General features: G+C 38.5%; 1 protein-coding gene across 2 annotated transcripts in view; it reads left to right on the forward strand.

Moving 5' to 3' along the window:
- Positions 1–13,567, forward strand: part of LOC122671479 (probable alpha-mannosidase At5g13980) — a 65,767-nt gene that overhangs the window by 44,596 nt on the left and 7,604 nt on the right. Inside the window, exons 20-29 of one of the 2 annotated variants that reach the window (XM_043868717.1) lie at positions 4,760–4,807; positions 4,946–5,065; positions 5,279–5,344; positions 6,954–7,066; positions 7,203–7,287; positions 10,030–10,140; positions 10,219–10,314; positions 10,580–10,627; positions 11,983–12,051; positions 12,153–12,613. In XM_043868717.1, coding sequence (XP_043724652.1) covers positions 4,760–4,807; positions 4,946–5,065; positions 5,279–5,344; positions 6,954–7,066; positions 7,203–7,287; positions 10,030–10,140; positions 10,219–10,314; positions 10,580–10,627; positions 11,983–12,051; positions 12,153–12,377 — 981 coding nt within the window. In that variant the 3' untranslated portion in view covers positions 12,378–12,613. Of the gene's footprint in view, positions 1–4,759; positions 4,808–4,945; positions 5,066–5,278; positions 5,345–6,953; positions 7,067–7,202; positions 7,288–10,029; positions 10,141–10,218; positions 10,315–10,579; positions 10,628–11,982; positions 12,052–12,152; positions 12,614–13,567 lie in introns of those variants that run through there. The other variant, XM_043868718.1, reaches the window with a different exon arrangement.

Consider the following 13,567-nt stretch of genomic DNA (forward strand, 5'->3'; position numbering starts at 1 on the left):
AAATTTGAGGATCTCTATATTAGCCTAAACACAAGAGAAGGGGAAAGCTATATATAAGATAGCTAAGATGAGAGAAAGGAAGAGTAGAGATTTCAATCAGGTGAGGTGTATCAAGGGTGAGGATGGAAGAGTGTTGGTAAGGGATGAGGACATTGTGAAGAGATGGGACGAGTATATTTGTAACCTACTTACTGGAGATGGGCCGAATAGAAATGACCCGGATGAGTACTCTATTCAACATGATACCACACATCATAGTTATGTAAGAAAGGTTAGTGTGGCGGAAGTTAAGGAAGCATCAAGATAGATGAAAGTTGGCAAGACTCTAGGCCCAGATAAGATTCCAATAGAAGTGTGGAAAACCCTAGGAAGTTGTGGGGTTTATTGGCTAACCAAGCTATTTAACAGGATTATGAACACAAGGAGGATGCCAGATGATTGGAGAAGAAGCATTGTAGTCCCAATTTACAAAAATAAAGGTGATATCCCGAGTTGTAATAACTATAGAAGCATAAAGCTAATGAGTCACACTATGAAACTTTGGGAGAAGGTTTTTTTTTTGGGTGAATAAATAATATCATTACCGAAGAGAAGAAAAGAATTACAGAGGGCCCCTAGGGGCAAGGAAAACACAAACAGCCAAAGCCTTAGCTAGGAGAGGCTGAAGAAACAAGAGAAACATTAGAGAGGCCCCAGGAGTCAACAATGAGCCTGTTCCTTGGGGAGTCTAAACAACTAAAGGGGGGGACAAGCGATAACTTTGCTTTAATCTCAAAGGAAATGGAATCCCAAATCTTTTGGTAAGGACGAGAATTGGAGGTCCATTTCCTGATATTACGCTCCATCCAAATATGGTTGATAGTGGCACAGAAAGATAGCCTCCCTACCACATCACAAATAGAGTTGCCAGCGAAGGTCATATCAACCCAAATCCACTCTCTAGAGAAAGGGAGAATTCTTCTATGGACCGGCCAGACTTGAGGAGGATGCCTTTCCAAATAGCAAGATGTAAGGCACTCAAAGAAAAGATGAGTCAAGTCTTGACATTGTTCCAAGATAGGCAAGCAAGCGAAGAGACTTGGATCGGCGGCTTCAAGAAAAGCCTGGGTTGGGAGACAGTTGTTGAAAACCCTCCAAGCTGTAAAACAGTGGCGAGGAATGTGGTGCTTGAACCAAAGAAGCTTGCGCCAAGGTACCATCTGGCCTTTCAAACGAATGTAGTTCCAAGCTTCCTTAGAAGAGAAAAGGCCAAATCTGTTTGATATCCAAAGAACACAATCTCCTCGGGCAGTAGGCCTTCTTGGAATAGAGGGGAGTGGAATAGAGGGGAGCTCACTCCAAATAAGGCTAAGAGAGTTGCCAGAGGGTGGGAGAAGGTTACTGAAGCCCGTTCGAGAAGAGAGACTCATATCTCGGTGAACCAGTTTGGCTTCATGCCAGGTAGATCCACAATAGAAGCTATCTACTTATTGAGGAGGCTCATGGAAGGTATAGAGATAGCAAGAAGGATCTCCATATGGTCTTCATTGACTTAGAAAAAGCCTATGACCGAGTCCCTAGAGATCTAATCCAGCATACTCTGGTGAAGAGAGGAGTGTCGAGTAAATATATGCAGGTAATTAAAGATATGTATGAGGGCGTGGTGACTAGTGTAAAATCTGTGGGAGGTCAGGGCAAGGAATTCCCAATTACGATTAGGTTACATCAGGGATCCGCCTTAAGCCCTTATCTATTTGCGCTTATCATGGTTGAACTAACCAAGAGCATTCAAGATGAGGTCTCGTGGTGTATGCTCTTCGCCGATGATATCGTTCTGATACATGAGACAAAAGAAGGGATTAACTCTAAGTTAGAGCTATGGAGAGCAACCTTAGAAACAAGAGGCCATAAGATTAGTAGAACAAAGACAGAGTATATGATGTGTAATTTTAGTCACAATATCATGGATGCTGAGATGGTGCAAATTGAGGAAAGAGAGATACCACAAAGTGACTATTTTAGATATCTGGGGTCTCTCATAAATAAAGAAGGTGACATATAGGATGATGTGTCACAGAGAATTAAAATGGGATAGATGAAGTAGAAAGGTGCGTCCGGAGTGCTATGTGACCGACGTATTCCATTAAAGCTTAAAGGAAAGTTCTATAGGACTGTTGTTCGACCAGCCATGATGTATGGGGCAGAATGTTGGGCTGTTAAGGAGTGCCATATTGATAAACTGTGTGTAGCAGAGATGAGGATGTTAAGATGGATGTGTGGAAAAACAAGGAAGGACAGAGTACAAAATGAGCATATTAGATCGGACTTGGGGGTAGCCCCGATCAATGATAAACTACGAGAGTCATTTAAGGTGGTATAGTCATATTCAACGGAGGCCTAGGGACGCCCTAGTAAGGAGGAGTGATATAATTCCAATTGAAGGAGCTAAAAGAGCTAGGGGCAGAGCTAAAATGACCATAGGAGAAGTGATGAGGAAGGACATGCATAGGCTAGGGCTTGTTCCAAATATGACCTCGGACAAAGTCTATTGGAGGGAAAGGATCCATGTCGCAGACCCCATTTAGCTGAGATTCTCGACGGACTGGGCTCTGCCTCTTTCCTCTTACTATCTTTCATCTTTCATCGTTCATTTTTCTATTTATTTCCCATCTTTCATTTGTCCTTTTCCATTTTCATCTCTCATCTCTTTCCCCATCTTTTTTTTGTTTTTTTTGTTTTCTTTTAGAATTCTGTTTCCATACTTTGTTTTGTTTCTATCCATGCAGCTGACCCCATTAAGTTGGGATAAGGCTGAGTTTGTTGTTGTTGTTGTTTATTGAACAAGTACATAGTGATACAGATACATAGAAGTACCAAAACAAAGATACATACAAGTACAATATCAACAGATTTTATCCTACAAAGTGTAGCGACTCATGAAACTTCTAAACAAAGTAAACTAGAAAAAGAGAAACTAATTTAGTTCTAGTGTGTAGTTCAGTATATTTTTCCTTCATCTTGTCACCTAATAATGCAAGGCCCTGTTCGAATGAATGCGTTCATATTGAAGTCTATTTCGCCACTTATCCAAACTCCTAAAAGAAACAGTGTAGAGTAAAGGAAACTAAAATTCTGATGTGAAATGACCTATGAGACCACAATGGGTTGTATGAACAAGAGAAGAACGAACCCTGTTAGAAAAACCATGAGTTGTATGAACAAGGATGGATGTCAATGTGATGACTTGAAAGAGAGTGTTTCCAAGGGCAGGGTGAAGCTCTGGGTATTAGCCTTCCTAGGATTCCCATTGTTTTTTCCTCAAACCTGCAGCCGTATGCTTTGAGTTCCACTGGCTTGCCGAGTGAAGATGCTCAAACAGAAGTATTTCAAGTATAGTCAATTATAATATATATCTTGCTGTCTCTATATTTCCCATACAGAGCTTTGTTTGGTATCCCGTAACTGAGAAAGGGAAAAAGAAATTAGGGGCTTGGGAAGGAAAATATCTCTCAAAAGGGGGGAAGATAATTCTTATCAAAGTTGCATTGGCCAATATCCCTATTTGCTTTCTCCCTCTGCTTACTGTACTGGTTTTGGTGATAGAAAATTACAGAACAAAGACAAAATATAATTTCCTTTGGGATGATTGGAAAGGGAATCATTAATTCCATCTCCTGGATCGGAAGGAGATTAGTAGTGGCAAGACAAAAGTCTTAGAATAATTAGTCCGCTGAAAAATGCTTTACTTTCTAAATAGTGTGAGTGATTCAGTAATGAACCTGACAATCTTTGGAAGAGAGTCATGAGTGCCAAAGGTGGGCTGGCTAATGATTGGGAAATTCGTGAAGTTAGGAGTATGCATGGGTTTAGCTTACGGAGAAAGTATATAGGCTTTGAATTGGAAACTCGTGTGACATCGGTATTAAATGTAGGGATGGTTAATGCACTTCATTTTTTAATGATAATTGGTGCCTTGATTTACGTTTCATGATGGCTTCCCACTGAATCATAAAGTGGTTAGTGACAAACAAACTCTAGTTGCTGATTATGCTCAGATATATGGCCCCCACTGTGTATGGTCTACTTTCATTCTGTAAAAATCTGAATGGTTGGGTGTTTCATCTGATGATTTTGTCGTTGCAAGCTTTACATGATAAGGTAATCCTGCAGGATGGGCAAGATAAATTTGATAAATTTCTCTGGTCCATTGAAAGGGACAACTGCGCCAAACTTTCCCCAAAACTCATCTGGTTTAAATGTCTCCCTGCCAAAATACAATGGTTCTTATGGTGTGCTGCCAAAACTTTATATTGACCATCAATCACCTAATCTTAAAGAGGCTTTTGTCCCCTTAATATCTCTCTGCTGAATCTGCATCCCTCCTCTTTATCCATTGTCCGTTCCTATTTTGAGGTATTAGGGGGCTTTGTTTGAGGAGTTTGAAATGAATTGAGTGATGCCTTTCCTGAGCTCCTATTTTGTTGAGTGGGGAAAGACTGTTGATAAAGGGGTGAAAGATTTGGTCTCTTTTACCTGATGCTTTAGTTTGGAACTTTGGATGCTGCTTAGAAGTTAGAGAACAATCGAAGTGCCTTTAAAAACCATGCAGAACCAGCATTTAATACCTGTAAACAGCCTTTTCATTTGTCTATGGCTAACACTAGAAGAGACTGGAAATTTTTTTTGTGTAGCTTCCAATGTAGAAAGATTAGGGTTTTATGTTCACATAGGGATTTGTCCTTTTGACTTTTCACCATCTTGATACTGCATCCATGTGCAGGTCACCAGGGTGTACAAGGCAAAGGAACATGCTGAAGTCGAATTCAGTGTAAGATTACCTTCTTCTGCATTATTCCATACATGAATTTGTTTTATTCTCTGTAGTGGTGATTTTGGTTATCCAATGGATCTTTGATGCTGGTAATTTTGATGGGGATTATATTTGTTGACATTATGCTCAATGTAGGTTGGCCCTATTCCTGTTGATGATGGAATAGGGAAAGAAATTATAACCCAAATCACTACTACCATGGATTCCAACAAGACATTCTATACAGATTCTAATGGGCGCGATTTCATTAAAAGGGTAAGTTGACCACAAACATTCTATGCCTGCATTTTTTTCCAATTATTTAGTTATTGAATTGATTTTTCATATTATAATTATAAATATCATTTTTTTCAAGTTTCTTTTGAAACCTCAGATGTAGTTCTCTTAAATTTTGCAAGGGGTGGGGCCTAATTTTTGTGTATCTACTGTGTTATAGACTGACTTAAAGAAATACCTTTTTGTCTGCAGATTCGTGATTCTAGAACAGATTGGGACCTACAAGTGAACCAACCCATTGCTGGAAATTATTACCCAGTATGTTTTCCATATATGTATAATTGTGGAATATGTTCTATCATTCTATGTTATTATTGGCATTTCCATACTTGGGGCTTTCATCTTATCTTGGTGACTGGAAAAATAGGTCTTTGGAGAATTTCAATTTCCTATATCATTCTAAGTTATGTTTATTATTTGTGGCTTTAGCAAGTAATTCTGTTGAATGGATGATGTTCGCTACCGTTTCACCTAAAAGCTCAAACTGTTAGGGAAAACAGGCATCAATGTATACATCAACACTCCCCTGCACGTGCAGGTCAAGATCCCATGGTCCTTGCTCGTAGAGCTCACAGGGAATTTCCTTCGCGCGGCACCGAGGGATAAGAAATGTCAGGAAAACTCTTCCAATGCTCTTCCCAGATCAAACACTTGACCTCCCCTGCTCTGGTACCATGTTCGCTACCGTTTCACCTAAAAGCTTGAGCTGCTAGGGAAGGGCAGCATCAATGTATAGTGTATACATCAACAGATGATAATGCAAAGACTAGACCTCTCAATCCAGTACTGTGCTCCCTGCCTCCCTATAGTATCTAAGTGAGAAAAAGCTACTAATGAGAAAGGAGATATAATGATATGTTCTTACTTGCTATGTACCAAACGTCTACATATTTTGGCATCTGTGGTTGCATCTGGGTATTCACCTTACAGTGATGTCTGCCCATCCAAGAATTAGTCTCATGTAAACCCCTTATCTCATATGCTTGACCGAAAAGCCAACAGAGTTGCCAATTGAGTCCCTGGACAAGGAAGAAATCTCTAATAATTTTGCTTCAATTCCTATTCTATCTTCCTCTTGCACCTCTTCTTGCTCTTTGCTATATGCATCCATCTTTCTGCCCGTCCTTATTCTTTTCAGATTGATAGCAAAATTATATTGATAGCAGGAAAAGAGGAAGGGTAAGGTACATAGCACGTAGCAACAACAGAAAGGACTGGTTGAACGCCAAAAAAACATAGAAACTACCAAACCTCTGCAATTGGATAAGGACCCTAAGAAGAGATGATGACTGCACCCCAGAATTCTAACTCCTCAGCCAGACTAAGATGGAGATATCTTCAAGGGCCACCATAGAATAGGCAGGTAATTGTTTTATTGCCAGGTGAGGGAGCCTGTCAGGGCCGCTTCATTCATATAGGTGTCGGTTGCCCGGTGAACCCCGCTTCTAATTTCTATCCACTTGATGGCTAAGGGAGCATGACCTTCAAGGAATCCTATCTTCTAGACCTTGCAATCGAAGGCCCCAAGACCATAATCCAAAAAAGTTTCATGAACATCTTCAGGACCTGCATTTCATTGCGAACTCCTACAAAAACTTACCTTGATAATCCACTCAGTAGGAGGATACCCAGCATGCTGAACATCAGATAATATAAGCTTCACCCTAACAACTAAACTCCACTCCCTCAAGAAAAAAAGTTTAAAAGGATCCCATGAAATATATCACTTTATAACAGTTCCCGGCTATCCTGTAGGATTTGTAATCCCTTATTGCTGCATTATCATTAAATTTGACTCAGAAAAGTCTGTCTGTAATTTGATTTCCACTTTTTGTTACATGTAACAAGCTTTGCCTTTGTTTTCCAGATTAATCTTGGAATTTACATGGTAGATAATAGGACTGAGTTCTCAGTATTGGTTGATCGATCAGTGGGTGGATCCAGTGTGGTGGATGGACAAGTAGAACTGATGCTTCATAGGTTTCTTTTCCCTTAGTGTTTCCCTGCTTTCTATTACTAATTATTCTAATCCCTTTCAATTCATAAAGTCTTGATTGTTGGCTTTTTTATACAGTATACTTTTCATATTTCTAATTTATTCTCTCGAAATATGTAGGAGGTTGCTTCATGATGATTCTAGAGGTGTTGCAGAGTCTTTGAATGAACAGGTCTGCATCCTGGATGAATGCACAGGACTAATTGTAAGCAAATCTTTCTCCACTCTTATTGGATTTGAAATTATTTGAAATTGTTGCATTGAAGTAGGTTTAGTTAAGCTTTGGTCTTAAAATCTTTTTTTTCCATTTGAAATGTTCGGTTTCTTAAGAAGAGCTCTAATGGTAGCCTTACGACCATGCGTATTTTGTGTAACACCGAAAGGGGTTTAAAATAATTATTGTTTTAGCAAATATTGGTTGTGAAAAAGATCTACACGCCATTCTATGCCTTGGCTACTCTATTATTGCTGTTAATTCCGTCTACATGACTTTTTTTTGGGGGGGGGTGTGGGAGGGGGAAGGGGATTCAAAATGACACAGAATAACCATTGGAGAGAGAGAGAGGGGTTGGTCAGGGACAAAATTGTCCAAGAAGGCAAGAAGAAAAGGTAGCATACATACAGGCACTGTTTTGGGTATTCTTGTTATACACATGTTTGTTTTGAGTAAATTTGTTGAAGTTTAGTTTGGATGAGTAATTTAGTAATTCAAAACCCAATTGTTGATTTGTAGCTAATCTTGTAATTTTCCATAAAATTTTTCCTTTGTCTTTTAATGGAATGTTACACTCAATTTAATCCACCCTGCTTTAATTCTAATGAGCATCATCTTCCCTGATTTCGCATTTACTAAAATGGAACCTAAATGTTTAAAACTCTCTAATGTAGCTCTAAATAGGAAAAGGATCCTATTAGAGGCCAAGCAACAGGATCTCAATGGACTGCTGGTTTGAATGGGCAGAATAGGTAAACTAGGGCAGAATTAGGGTTAGGATTAGGTATTTGAGCTAGGGTTTTATTTAGTAATGAGGTGCAGGTCAAAAGGAAGCTAATGGAATAGGTTTTAAATAGGTTTAAACAGAAAATAAAATTCTGAAATTCTAGGGTTAGGGTTTTGGGTTTTGGGATTAAGAACTTAGGTTGAAATTAGGGTTATTAATGGGAGTTTAGGGCTAGGGTTAGGGTCGAATTTTCCAGGTAGGGAGGGAAGGGTTCGATCGAAGTATGAGAGATTTTTTATGGTTGGAAGTACTGATTCTGGAATTTTAGGGTTTTTGGGGTTTAATGGAGTGGGGGGATTTTAGGGTTTGAGAGTCAAATAAGGCAGCAGCTTGGGGTCGAGTATAGGTAGTGGTATGAAGGGGCTGTAGTCTGAATCTGATTGAATTCTGATAATGGATGAAGGTTTAATGTAGCCTAGATGATCTAGGGTTTAAGGAAATCGATGGGATTCAAATAAAATAAAAAAGGGAATGATTGGGAGGGAGGATGAATGGAAAAAAACAGAATTTAAACTTCAAACTCACAGCTGGAATCCACCGGCAGCAGCTTGATAATCGAAGGAACCTCCCGATCGTCTCGATGCAAGGAGTCACAGGAATCCACCCACCCTATCCACCTTGAAATCCACAAGGATGCACACTCAAAGGAGCAGCAACAGCCGACAGCAGCAAAACAGAATTTTTTTTATTCAAATTTCAATGTGTGGGAGCCTCCCACGATTTAATATATTTATAATATGGTTTTATGCCAAGTCCTAATACAAATTAAAGTCTTCTCCTTCAAAAATCGTGGAAGGGAAGGAATTAAAACTAAAACTAATAACTTAAAACCCTGAAAAGACCTAATTAACCCTACTAACTTAACTTAAAAGACATCTAACTTAAAACAACTAATTTAAAAGAAGATTCCATACTAGCCAATAGGATATAAGGACCTATTAACCAATAGGAACACTTCACTTAAATTAGACCAATTGAACCAATTGGGTGCAACCAATTCTAAACCGGTTCAATCTAAAAACAGGAAAATAAACTAAGTATTGGGCTAATCCCGTATGCAACCTATATACCCCTAGTTTAGGCTCATTAAAGTGGCCTAATACATAAAAAACCCTTGGGAACAAAGGTCCAACATGTATATAACCCAACCTTAGGCCTATTTCTAAAGAAATAAGCCCTATTTGGTGATGATTCTGCATCACTCTCTCTGGGTTTCCCCCTTTCATCAGTCCTTACTACATCACTTCAGTTCTTACTTTTACTAAAGTTACTCCATACATCTGTTTGTAAACTGGGATAACCCAACTTATTTTTTTTGAACTTTTGACTCTAGAGCATCCTTGATCCTCCTCGTTTCTAAACTGGGATTCATCTCCACCTTGTTTCAGCCACCAAAACCATATCATCAGCCAAAAACTTACACCATGGCACTTCATCTTGAATGTTTCTTGTTAAAAAACGAGCGTCCCAATGCATAAGGCTCCCGCTACTACGAGGGGAAAATGTACGCAGCCTTACCCCCACTTCACAGAGAGGCTGTTTCCATGTTTGGAACCTGCAACCTTATGGTTGCAATAGCGCAACTTAATCATTGTGCCAAGGCTCACCCACTTTGAATGTTTCTTGGCATTCTTGTTAATTCATCCATTATTGAAAACCCAAAACAAGACTCGATAGGGGCCTCCAAAGGAGAGATTCCACAACCAATCACAATTCAACATATAAGTATATTAAGTTATCCTCTCTGATGTTGTGCAACTAGTCATGTATAACATGCCTCTCTCAATCCTAAAATCTTTTTTTTTTTTTGGAGTGAATCGCAATCCTAAAATCAACTTGAACATATAAGTTCTTCAGGCATTAAAAATAAGAATTACTTCTGCATGAATTCTCTTTATTAAGGAGTTGAAGCTATTGCCGGTAATTAACTTGACACTTTTTTTCAGATCCAAGGGAATTTTTATCTAAGAATTGACCCTTTGGGTGAGGGTGCTAAGTGGCGTCGTTCAGCTGGCCAAGAAATATATTCTCCATTTCTCTTAGCCTTCACAGAGCAGGTGAAAGGAAAGTCCTTTTAATTTGTTTCCAGTATCGTGATTCTGTGATGCTTAAGTGATGCACATTCACTTTTTCAGGTTGAAGGTAACTGGACAAGTTCTCATGTATCAACCTTTTCAGGAGTGGATCCCTCCTACAATTTACCCGATAATGTTGCACTTTTAACTCTCCAGGTATATCCTGGATTATCCTTGTGAAAAAACCCCTTATTTAGAGCTCATTTTCACCTTGTTTCATGGAGAATGCTGCCAGGAATTAAAGAGAATTACCCCTGCATTAAAAGCATGAAAATAATCTTCAAACTTGTCTGGCAGCTGGAGTGAAGACTTCTCTTAAATATTTGCACTATATTACACACACCACAATGGAGCTTAAGATTGTATTTTTTCTTTTCTATTTTCTAATCTAAATTTTCTCTTGCTTTCTTGAACTTGGTAGGAGCTTGAAGATGGAAACGTTCTCCTTCGGTTGGCACATCTATATGAGGTCTTAATTCTATCTTGCTTCCTCTCATGAGTAGACCGTCAACTCAATTTTTTGAGAAACAACCACATCTTATTTTAAGGCTCATTCTGGAAATAAGCTGTTGTTCAGCATATTTTCGATCTGGACCTTAAAATTTTTTTCTTTTTTTTGGGGGGTTGGGGGGGGGGGGGGTTGAAGTCTAGGACATGTTACCCATTAATCATTATGTCAACCATCATGGAAGTTCCCAGTCTCAGTGTTCCTTATAAGTATCCTTTACTAGATACATATTAGGTTCTGTTATTGCATAGATTTCTGAACAACACTTTGATATTCAATTTTCAATATTGCTTATGCATTCAACTTAATGAAATTTTGAAGTAAAGATATCTCCATTTAATTATGCCTTTCTATAGGCCTCTCTCTCGAACTCTAAAATGATTATGGCTACTCATTTGAACACTACGTTGCCACTCCATTTGAAATCTACTCTAGATCAGTGATTGTGCATTTTAAACTCTTGCGAGTCACTCTGAGAATCCAAATACAACTTTAGGGTGTTGTCAACTGGTATAAAGTCAGAGCTGAATCATCTGAATTTTCCATTTGAGAGAGGTGACAAGTTCATGTAATTGAAGGCAGAGCTCATAATGCCTTATATATGTTGTTTTATGGCTGGTTGCGAGGTCTGGTAGTTATCCTTTGCCATCCATATCTCTACTCTAGGTGGGTTTCTTCATTTCCTTCATTTTGGGTGGACTTCGGTTTTTCTTTCCCTCCCAGCAATTTTCATTCAATTCTTTGTTTTGAATGTGCTTCCTATTCTGTCCAAAGTATTCCAGCAAGTTGTTACCCCATTCCAGTTGATTTCATTGTTAGCCACCTGATTTATAACCTTTCCTTCCGACTTTTATAAGATTTTCTTTGGAATTTATAGAGATTCTTTGATGAATTTGTTCTGAAGTAGAGTGAACAGATTACTTAGATGCTATATTACTTTTATATAGCTTTTTGTTATTGATTGCTTAGTCATAAAACTTAGTCCCACCAGCAAAACCAATATGATAGAGTTGGTCATTCTTCCTGAGCTGCAAATAATGTCAAATCAAGTGGTTTAGTATGACTTGTGACATTGGTTGCTTAGCTGAGAAACTTTGTGCCACCTGCAAACCAGGATTAGAGACCTGCCTAATGATTTGCACTGAGTGTCGAACCAAGTATCTGACTGGGAATATGGTGTTTCTCATCCAGACTGGCAGACCTTGGATTCCACTGTTAAAGACCAAGACAGGCCCTGAATTCTAGTTTTAACTTCCTAAATCTGGTTTCAATGGCTTCCTGAATCATCAATATTTTGTCTATTGGAAATGTGCTAGATGGGAGAGGATAAGGACCTTGCAGTGATGGCAAGCGTGGATCTCAAAAAGCTGTTCCCTGAAAAGAAGGTGAAAGCAATGAATTGACCCGTGAGGCTGTATTGCGGTCTTCATTATTAAAGCTGAATAATGACATGACTATTGTGTTTTAACTTTTTATTTACTTACAGATCAGTAAGTTAGTGGAGAGGAACTTGTCCGCTAGTCAAGAAAGAGCCGAAATGGAGAAGAAGAGACTAGTTTGGAATGTTGAAGGTACTTCAGCGGATGAACCCAAGGCAACAAGGGGAGAGTCTGTCGATCCTGCAAAGCTAGTGGTGGAGCTGAGTCCCATGGAAATCCGCACCTTCATCATCACGTTTGATTACATTTTCCTCCCTATGGTTGATTTCTGAAAGGCTTAAAAATGCTTTGTTGATTCCTGACAAATTCCAAGAAATGCTACTATTTTTACGTGTAGAAGCACAGTTCTTGGTGATTCCTAATTCCCTCCCCTCCTGTTGCGATTCCTGAGTAATGTTTGTTCACTCATGTGCCCAGAAGAAACTTGACATCGTTAATTGCTCTATGGAACTGAATTGACAATCTTTACTGCTCAAAATGTTATAACATTTCAATCTTCAAATATCATGGATGGTAAATTGGTCATGAACTTCAAAGCATGAACAAGAGTGTTATTGAAATATGAGCTCAGTTTGTTTTAGTAAATATTGGAAGTCACTTATAGAAAAGTAGTTTCTTATTGTACCTGATACATAATATAAGTTTTCATGGATAAGATCATTATAGGCGCCAACTGCTACATAGTAAATGAGATATTGTATGTGTCATGCTTTGTCTTTTCTTTTATCTTTTTTTTATTATTATTTTTTTGGGGGGGAGGGGGTTGGGAGGTTGGAGTAGTTTTTTAAGAATGTCAAAACGAGAATGTACCTGTTTTAATTCACTTACATGCTCCGATCCAGATATTTTATTAGACATTCCACGGTCGGAATTGTCACATCATCCTTCATGTGGCATAAGTTGATGCACCGTTACATTTAGTTAGAAGTGAAATAAAAATTTACCCAAACAGAGGAAAAAAAATGAAATAAATATTTCATTAGTAAAGTTTGGTCTGAATGTGTGATGCAGTAGGGAGGAACGAAAAAGGAAGTTTGCCAAAGGTTGGAAGTAGGGTGGTTGGAATTTGTTAATTTTATTCCAATTTTGACAGTTTTCACTCATTTTAGTATTTTTGGACAAATAGAGCTTTAGTAAGTCAGAGAGTAGCTCCGCGAGACAAAATGAAGTGTGGCTCTTTTGGATGAAGATGTAGGATTGAGAAATGAGAATCTTGATTGTATACCAAACAATGCCATAGTTATTAATATCTTAACGTTATCCATGCCAATTTACAATAGTTGACTTTTCTATATACATACTCTAATACTATCTTTGACAAGTAAGACTCTCTAATAACACCTATAGCTCCATTGAGCACTCATACGAAGGTTGAAGAAGGATTCCATTTTATTTGAGGCTGTGATTATTTGTCTTCAAATATTTCAAAGGAAAATTCTTCTTGTAACTGAAATTGTGTAAC

This window comes from Telopea speciosissima, chromosome 8 (genome assembly GCF_018873765.1).
Source record: "Telopea speciosissima isolate NSW1024214 ecotype Mountain lineage chromosome 8, Tspe_v1, whole genome shotgun sequence".
Classification (NCBI taxonomy): Eukaryota; Viridiplantae; Streptophyta; class Magnoliopsida; order Proteales; family Proteaceae; genus Telopea; species Telopea speciosissima.